Here is a 10,242-nt window from a genome sequence, read left to right as displayed (position 1 = left end):
GAGTAAAAACCTTGATTTAAATATTTTTTTAATAATCTTATCTTTCAACAAAGCATGGACATGGTGTATCATGAGGAGGTAAAGGTAGCCATTAAAAGTATTGTTTTATACTAGCTAATGTTATTTTCTGAGTCTGGGAGTTGTTTTTAATTAATGCTGAAAATTACCTTGATTTGTATCAAATATTCTCATGGAACAGTGTAAATAATTAACCTATTTAAACTTAATTGAAAGTACTTAAAAACAATTAATTTCTATTTACATTAGGACCTGCAATCAACCTCTAAAAGGTTTTTTAATCTTTGGATATGACTACAATTTTTATGAATTATACAAAAGATTGCATTCTTACACTCCTTACCTTCTCAGCTGAGCACTGTCCTCGTCCCTTACTGTTAGGAGAACATAAAAAGTGGTACAACCATTTTTCCCTCAAAATGATTTTACCTGTATGTGAATGTTTGTGCACAATACCTGTTCAGCCAATCAGCAACAGCCTTACAACAATTCTATTACTTGTTCAAGGTTATTTTTAATATTTATGTTGATAATCCTGTAGTCTATGTCCATCATAGCTGCTACCACAGTCACAAAATAGCAAAATCTTCCAGTTCCAAGAACATCTCAGGTGAAGACAAAAGCTAAATGCAGTCTAAAATGCAGAGCTTATACATAACCTTCCTTACCTCATTTGTAGATCTCTTTGGTCCCTGATTTTATTACCTGTGTTCTTATATTTTATTACATGTTTATCTGCTGGGTGTTTCGCATCTATCCCATGAGCTGAACTCTTGAGTTCCCTCACATAACCATCATAACACAGCTGCTCTCTGAAAAGAGAACCCATCTGCCATGATGCAGTGATGGGGTGATGTGGGACAGTTGTGCTTGCCCAGTAATACCCAACACTTGAACATAATTCACATTGCTGAGTGGTAAGAAGGCTGTGATTTATTCTGTGGTTTCTTTTGGGATTACTGAGTTCCAGTTGAGTCTAGCTGAGAGCTGCCATATTAATGAGCAGGCAGCAGTCTTTGGTTGCTGGAAACCAGTCCAGATGTTAACCACAGTAACATCAGTCTCATCTTTGTCACAAATACTTTGAGTTTCCATCTGCAAACAGCATCAAGTCAGATGATTCCATTTATATACATTGTTTGACACAACCTTGTCACTATTTCCTGGTACTCTGGTCTTGTTTGAAAAGTAGGAAAAGCCAGAGTGTAATATTTCATACTAGGAAGAAGTTAAATTCAAACAGAGAGTATTAAGAATTTACCTAGATTTAAGTAGGAAATCAAACCTAAGCTCCTATTTACGTAATGTTTTTTAAATGCTGATTAAGTGCCCAAGAAAGTTGGGTGCTACATCTTACTAAGAAAACTAGATCCCATTTAGATGCTTTTGAATATTTTACTCCACTAAAAAAGTACTTCTAAAGAGATTTGTGTTTATGGCATATATTTTCGTCTGTGTGCAAGTTCATTAGCATCAGCTACTTATAATAATTTACAGAAAACTTCCATCAACTTCCTTGCCGTGACCATGAATAAGTTCTTCTTGTGTGGGGCCTTGTACAAACAAAATGTTTTTTGCAGTTCTGAACCAAAGTTCAGAAATGTCATTGATTCTGAAACCTCTCACAAAACCTGGTCCTTGGAGTTTCTTACCTGAAGTGCCCCATTTCTGATTCTTTGCTTGTGAATAATGACTTTAGGACCAGACCTTAAACTTTTCTGCCTCTAAAAGGAAACTTCTGAGGAATGGTATGACCTAAGGGGTGAATTCTGCTCTGCTTATTTATGACAGTTCTAATTTTGTTCAAGTCAGCAGTCCTGTAAATTGCAGCAATCAAAAATACTGTTCCATGAAAAATGGATATAACATGTAGACTTTGTTGGGGAAAGACAGCAGTATTCTTTTCCTTGTTCTTCTGCTGTTATCCTCCCAGCTTTGCACCTGTGTTCTGGTACTACTGGAGCAGACACTTAGGAAAGTGATTTCTACTGGGACAGAATTAACCCCTTCATTGCTCCTCTTCCTGCCCCCAGACTGAAGCCTTTTGTTTTCATGAGAGACTCCAAGACACATGCACATCAAGCTCATAGCCTGGCAGCAGAGAGAACTGCCCCAACCAAGCCCCACTTCAGTTAGTGACAACAGAGTTATCAGAGGGAACAGCCAGCCAAGGCTTGAGATCTTCAAACTCCTGACAGGAATGGCAGAGTCCAGTCTGGGAAACACCCTCCCTTTCCCATTTCTTTCTCTGTTAGTTTTTTCCCCAGAAGCAACTTACCTTTAGAGTCACCACATGCCACCAGGCATGCTACAAGGCAAAGCATTGCTCATGTAAGCCTATCTTTGGTGCCACACTTCCAATAGCAAAACTGTATTTGACTGCTAGAAGTATCACAAGTTCCATTTTTCAACTGATTATATGTCACTGCCCTTTCCTATCCTACAACATATAAAAATATTAAAATGTAAATATAATATGTATGCTTATACATGTAAACAAACACATGGAAGAAATCTTTCAATTCAGCTTCTTATCCCACATTATTTAGAAGCAGTTTACATCTACTCCTCTAATGATGTCAAGAATTATCCCCGCAGCAGAGCAAGTGTACTTCTCATTTATGTGCTGGGTTAGGAGTGGGCATAGATAGCCTACACAGAAATGCAAAGGATCTGTTTAGTTGGGCACAGCAAGCAGCACACTGTCTAGTTTGCATCTAGAACCTTCTTGTCCTTAATTCCACAAAGAGCATCTGTCACACACCTATTGAAGGCTCTGATTTGCACAAGATTCATCACTGAACTTACAGGACAGCTCTTGCCTAGCAGAAGCAGCATTTCTGAACACATTCTCTTACTGGCAGCAATGGTCAGCCATTGTAGAACCCTGAAGATTTGTGGTTCAAAAACATCATGTCATATACTCAACCATGCCCTGAAGTAACATTGGAAAGTGAATTGGTGCAAACATATTTTTAGTATCATATTATCCTATCATGTCACTTCAGCTGTAGGTTCTTTCTCTTTTTCTCACATTGTCATGAGAAGAAAGTGGCTCCCAGTTTACAAGGAAAAGAAAATCTATAAACATGCAAAGTGAGACAAAGTAATTTTAAAAGACTTTCACCCTTTATTAGTAAGATGCAAAACTTCTAGGCTCCTGTTAGATGAATGCTAACAGCTTTTTAACTTATTTCCAAAGAACCACTAATTCCCAGTGTTTTCTAAAGGTTATTGAGAAGCTTGCAAGTAATTAAAATCTCACTAAATATATTTTAGTAAAACTAAAAATGCTAACATATAAACAGAGATATTATATTATGCAACCACCTTCTACTCATAGTACTGATAGTATGGATGAGCCACATTTTATCATATACCGAAAAAGAAGATCTGTTTGCTCCATTTCAGCCAAACATGGGGAACTTACCTTTCATTGTGGTGAGAAATCATATAATAAATCTAGATACTAACAGAAGCTCAAGAAAACAGCACAGAAGCAACCCATAATTATTTCCCAAGGTCTGTCACTGTGATACCAGACAAGTCTTCATTACAAGAAGTATTGATCTTGCCTGAATTACAGATCAACAGTTATGAGAAAGGGATTTCCTTATGGGCATGATAATGCTTTGCTTGCTTTGAACTAGAAAATGCATGACCCACTTGGTTCTGAGATGAAAGTTGTGGTAAGACTAAGAAGAATAGGAACTATTCATTTCTTCCCATTGTGGGCTTTTAACTGTTATATCAGAACTTTTCTTAAATCCTTGCTCCTAGCAGTGATGAGACCTGTGAGTGGGCTTCCACCAGCTCCTTTAGGTGGGAACACACTCTCATCAGCATGAACAATACTCCCCCTGGGCAACACCACCTCAATGACAATGAGAAATGAATAACAAAAAAAAAGTCAGAAACATAAAAAATAAACATTAAATTTATTTAAATAAAAATATACACATAGTGTACAATGGACATGGCTTACAGACAGCAATGAAACAAAAGTGATAAACCCTGAAATATAAAAAGCATTGAATTCCTACAGTTGTGCTTTGTTTCTCTGGACAAACACATGCTGCGGACTGAAGTCCTGTTAACATTACTTATACACAGCCCTGTGTGCTCCAGCATGTGAGACAGGAGCATCACAAGGGACAGCTACACAAAAGTAAAACAAGTACCAAAGTAATTTGGGATTTTAGAAGTCTTAAAGTCAGACCATTCATAAACAAAAGTGCTGAAAACTTTTAAAGCATTTTGCATGTATGGGAAGAATAATCAAACACCACTGCCAATAGTTAGAACCCTAAGTGAGAGCAGCATGGTTCAAATCTCACTACTCTGAACCTGGCATGTCCAGGACACTCTTTTATCATAGTCAGACTCCTACTGTAACTCTTTTTCCCAGTCAGCACACAAATCTTGTGTCTTATGTTTCAGCTCTTTGGAATAGGGAGACACTTGTTCACAATTATTTGCTCATATCTGAGCAAATGTAAGTTTCTAATCGTGAATCATGAGTATCATGCTGATAGTCATGGCTGGTATATAACTTATTCAGCAGATGCTATGAAAGAAAAAGAAAATAAATGTTTGAGTCTTGCAGAGTGCAAGCTGAATGCCTGGCAACACAACAGCTGAGGTGTTGTATGGCTAAGGGAATAAACCAATGTTTTAAGGACTGAAGTCTGTGATTTTTTTTCTCTCTAACAAAGCATTTGTTTGATTTTTTTTTTTTTTGTAAATGTAAAATATACAAGGTAAGTTTGTGTTTTCAAAAGCAGCAAATTACTTTAAAACATTTCCATTGTAAACATCTGCTTTTAAGCTGCAAGGAAGTGAAAAGCAAGATGTAAAGTCATGTCTCATGGCACTGCCTATACAGTACACTTCTTTATAATAAAAAAGAGCATAAATATAGATATCAATGGTTCCAAGTTTACAACATAGCCAACTGACACAATTTAAGTATAAGACTCCTAAGTGATTACATACATTAATTCATCCAAATAATTTTGCTGCATACTTTTCAATGCAATTTCTTTCTTTATTAAACTGGTTGACATTCAGTGCATTTTCTGCTTTTTTTTAAAATGGACCAAAGGATTTCTTGGACCTTGTGTTTAATCTAGAAATAAAAATAAGTTTTTTCCTGAGACTTTTAATAGGCATGTTATAGAGTAGGCTTCAGAATGAAGTGTTGCACTTCTTTACACTAAAATTACTAGTGAAGATTTAGAATACCATTACAAGTTATTCCACTGCAACTAAATTAATTATCATCAGGAGAGATTGATTTAGACAAAAGAATAATTGTTATCTTCCTCATTTCACTTATGAAATGGCAAAATTCAGACAGTAAAAAATTAACATTGCAAAGGACTTCATTAAGGCTACTTCTCAGTTAATATTTTGTTTTAGTTGTCCTCCTAAATTTTTTTTTCTTTATAACACAGACATTGTTGGATTCCATCAAAATACATAATCAGATAACATAATTAAAAATTTTTGCTTCTTAATTGCTCCATAAAAGCCAAAGTATAAACATTAATCAGAATATATTTTAAACTCCTCTAACGACTTCAGAAAAAAAGACCTGCCTGCTTAATGACAGTCATAGACATGTTATGTATTATAACAATATTACAATAATTTCTGGGAAAAATTACTTTAACATTCCTTTCCTTATGTTTTTTAGGTACTTTAGACTAGCTCTCTATTTAGTCAGTATACTGTGGTACAAAACCCCCATGTAAGTGTGTGTTGCATTGTACAAATATTGAAAGCTAGAAGCCCTTATTTCAAGACAGATCCTGATTTGATTTCTACAAATAATATAATCTGTAAGACAAGGTTTGGCTTTGGATGCCAGATGTATTTTTGAATTTTCATCTTCTAGCCCTTGAGAACTGCCCTCCTCTAAAAGCAGATTATTGTATACCTTACAAAAGTTTTAAGAGAGCAGTTATGGAACATTTTTTGCAAAGCCACCATGAAAATCACTATGCTTATTTTATCCCTCTGCAAAACAAACAATATAGTCTGCTTATAAAAATTAATTTGTGCAGATTTACTGGTCTGAAATCCATAGTGAGCTAAAAGATAATATGCAAGACCCCAGGGATGATTTAACTCCTCTTTCAGGCATTCAAACAACCCACAGGGCTGGAAGCAGCTGCTACAAAGAGTAAATGTACTCCACGTAACACAACCATCAACCTGTAGCAAACCCCTCTTTGTTTCTTCATAAAAGGCAAACCAGAAAACCCGTAAATTATTTAATTTCACAAGAACATACTGTAAATGGCTGTTAAAACAAACAGGACAGTAATCCAGTGCCATTTTTTCTTTATCCTCATCACATCCACAGCTTCAATGTGAAAAACAACTTCAGCACAAAAATAACATGGTAGTGACAACAGCAATTTAGAGCCCAGGCAGGATTAAAATGCTGAGGCAAAATCTTTAAAGACTATTCTCCTGACAAGAAAATCTAGATAATTTAATATTTTTAACTTGACAGAATGCCAATGGGACTCAGATAAAAAAGTCTAGGTACCTATAGCAGCCAGCAGAAAACACCATCCCCATTGAGATTTTTACTGATAGTTTCAGAATTTCTTTCTACTGACAATGGTTGGCATCCTCTATTGCATACCTGGGGGTTATTTCAGAGATTGATGAGGAATATATCACTATTTCTAAACTGCACATGTAGGGCTTTTTAAGCTAATAATAAACATGTATATAATGAGGGCTAGTGAAGCAGTGTGACTGAAGAAAACATTACTTTTCTAGGAAGGATTATGCTCCATAAATCCACAAAAAAGTTTCACACAGATCAGCTACATTATATTCATAGACAGAAACACTAATTTATGCACACATCTGGCCACCCAATGAATACTGCCCACTTCTACTGGTTCATGACAAGAAGAAATGAAGGCATTATGTTCTCATCAGTCTGAGCTTATCTGTGATGCACTGTCAACCCTTCTGACATATACTCAAGTAATACATTCCAAGAAAAAGGAAACAATTAATGATAGCACATTATATAATACAAATAAAAAACTAATGCACGAAAATACTACTTACATTATCTACTTTTCTTGGAAAAAAAAAGTTCAAATTCATGGAAAAAAAAGTTCCAAAATTTCCAAATGTTAATATATTGTATAGGTGAATTTCTGGCTCCCCTGAAGTCAGTATTAGAACAAGGATTTCTTTCTGATGCTTTCCTACAAACTCCATAGCCTGATCTCGCAAATATACCAGATGGATTTAGTTTTAGCCAAATGATAGATCAGTTCCATGGATCACCCAAATAGAATTTGCAGAATCAGGCTCTTAAATTCTGTTATAGTTACAGATTTATGCCCAGTAATAGATGGGTATAATGGGTATTAATGGATTAAAAAGAACAAATTAAAACTCATGATGTATAGAGATTTCTTTAACTTGCATAGGAGTAAGCAAACATTTACTTCTTTATCCATGGCAATTACAATTTCCTACAGACGCTCAAATTCCCCAGGTAGTTTCATTAGGATAAATTTCTCATACTTCTGTGCTAGATATGAAAAGAAGGCATTACATAAAGGTCAGTAACCAGTGAATATTTGGGAATTTTAAGTTGTATGTCTCTCTGGGAGGCAGAAGATGGTAGTAAATCGATACAATTAGAAAAACAAATGTTCTTTGCAAGACAAATTTCAGGACTAACATAAGCTGGCGGAACATTAACATTTATTTTTAAAGCTGATAGCTCTTCATCCTAGAGTGTCTACCTGCAGCATTACAAATTTGATATAAATCAGCTGCAGTAGCTAACTAGTCCTAGTACAGCAGTTTACTCATAACATTTATTTTAGGCTTTGTAATAACATACATGTTTTCATAGTCTAAAGATACATTAAGTCCTGTATATACAATTTATTTTCCCTACCTCTAAAGAAAACTTACTTTTAAGGATTTACACTAAATAGGAGGTCAAATTCAGTTCACCTTACTTGTGGAATTAATCTACCAGATTTCAGTGTGATTTAAGTGAAAGTGAAATAAGTCGTATTTGGCTGGGGTACAGAAAACCAAGAGTGATATAACCAAATGAACCACAGGGAATCAGAATGGAATTACTGAAATTACAGCCTTGAAATTACTAGAAACATATTATCAAGTTACCACACTTATGTAAAGAAGCTAATTGTAATTACCAATTTCATAAAAATTTCTGTGAAGGGTTTAATCATTAGTGATCAAGACCTCAGTGCTCTGCTGGTTACAGAAAACACCTTTTCCAGCAGTAAAATACCCCTTAAATCAAATCTCAGGGTTTGGTTTGGAGTCAGAATGTCACCTTCCAGATTACTAATCTCTGTTCCTACAGCAACTGCCATTGCCATTTAAAATCTTCAATCAAATGACCCCAGGAACTAGTTCCAGCTGGCTTATGAGTCACATTAAGCTTCAATTTCACAAAGACAAGTTGAATATATTTGATTTTCAAAATATCCAGTCCATTGCTTTGGACTGGATATTTTATATATAAAATGATAAAACCTGATAAAAACAACACCTCCACTGGTTATACATTCCCAATTCATATATCATAAACAGCGGTTGTTATATTCACTAATTAGCATGATATATGGTCCTGATTACACTTTTGTTAAACTTAGGTGTCAGCTTTTCCATATGTCCCCTCTGGAGGTCTGTAGTACTTTGGGAAAGCGATCAGCTGTATCATGTTGAATGCATACTTTCTGCATTTGACATTCTTCAGAACATTCTCTATGCGGCATCCTTCTCTAGTGAAAGGGGAAAAAGTACAACTTCATGAAACACAGAATAAATAAATATGCTTTATTTGTTCATTGCAGAGTTTCAGCAACAGTTGAAGTAAAAATAACAAGGATTCAACTCTACATTTTTGTTTTCCACGAGTGATGATACATCTTACAGAATTAAATCCAAGGCCAGGCCCAGTACAGTTATTGCCCTCAGAAATAGGTGATAAGATTTTCCATCCCCCCTAATATATCTGCCCTTGCGGTTTAAAGTTCAGTAAAAAAAATTAAATACTTTAATGATACATTTTGTTCTAATTCCAGAAATATATTTGCCTTTTAAACCTTTTCATACCTTTATACCTTTTTTTTTTTTTCAGTTTGTTTGCTATATATGTGCAAGTATACTTTGCCCTAAAATGTGTATTCTATGAATAAGGAATTTTATTAAGTCTGGCCCTAGAGATTGGTGAAGGAAAGTTTCATCTCTGCTTCATTTCCTGTATGTTCAGCTTTGCAATGAAAAAAAGAGAATGGCTTTTCAAACAGCCCAATCCACCTCTCGGCTTTATAAAGGAAGGATGTTCGTTCACATACAGTACAAAAGTCACAAGTGCCAAAGTGGTGCATCAAGACATAAACAGTACTTTGTTAAAAAGAATATAAAATGTCTTGAAAGCAAAAGCAATGAAAGCAACAATTACAAACAGGCTTATTTCATTACAAAACAGAACTTGTTATATTCTATTTACTCTACAGAAAATGGTTAGTTGTAGCAAAGTAATAATCATTTATTAAACGAAAACAATCCCATCAGCTAGTAACAATGAAAAAAACACAATGAAAGGTAAGTCTCACAAACCATTGCCCTGCCATATTTGTCTAGGGGTTAGTTTGTGTTGTGCAAATTCTTTTTTTTTTTTTTTTTGTCAGACTAGTTACTCTGGAAAGAGGGGTTCAAGCATTCAGGATTCCACAACTTCTATACAGTGACAGCATTGTAAGTGGGCTTTCTTTGCGCTAATTACAGTAGGAAAGCTTTACCATGAACAGAAAGAACAAATCAATTCACTCAATGCATAGTATACTTCTCGGAGTTCAGAAAAAAAGAATGAAAACACAGTACATTTCAGACATTGGTATCTTAAAGATGAATCCTTGGGGTCTGAGACTGTAGAAATATTACAACATGATTCCTTTTTTCTAGAGTTAGTTTGTTGCTATTTGTAGAAAAGAAAGGAACACAAGTGAAGTTTATTGATATTTGGCTAATAGCAAAGCAAGACTTAAAATAAGCCACACAACCAGCAGGTGTGAGCTGACAAGCAGCAAGGCGACAGGATAGAAGTGTCGAGAAGTTGGCTTGTTATCAGTTAGACAGCCTGTTTCAGGATCATCCGATTCATTCAATGCTCCCTGGGTTTGCCTGCTGCTA

At 35.3% G+C, this 10,242-nt stretch overlaps 1 protein-coding gene across 8 annotated transcripts in view; it reads right to left on the bottom strand.

Moving 5' to 3' along the window:
* Positions 1-3,928: 3,928 nt before the first annotated feature.
* Positions 3,929-10,242, bottom strand: part of INPP4B (inositol polyphosphate-4-phosphatase type II B) — a 296,397-nt gene continuing 290,083 nt past the window's right edge. For 6 of the 8 annotated variants that reach the window (XM_031504683.3, XM_085578231.1, XM_085578235.1 and 3 more), the window contains one exon: positions 8,869-10,239. In XM_031504683.3, coding sequence (XP_031360543.1) covers positions 10,062-10,239 — 178 coding nt within the window. In that variant the 3' untranslated portion in view covers positions 8,869-10,061. Of the gene's footprint in view, positions 8,829-8,868; positions 10,240-10,242 lie in introns of those variants that run through there. The other 2 variants (XM_085578230.1, XM_085578234.1) reach the window with 1 other exon arrangement.

The sequence above is a fragment of the Lonchura striata genome, chromosome 4 (assembly GCF_050655825.1).
Source record: "Lonchura striata isolate lonStrDom1 chromosome 4, ASM5065582v1, whole genome shotgun sequence".
In the NCBI taxonomy this organism is placed as follows: Eukaryota; Metazoa; Chordata; class Aves; order Passeriformes; family Estrildidae; genus Lonchura; species Lonchura striata.
The sequence above is the reverse complement of the archived record's forward strand: the minus strand, read 5'-3'. Positions and strand labels throughout refer to the sequence as shown.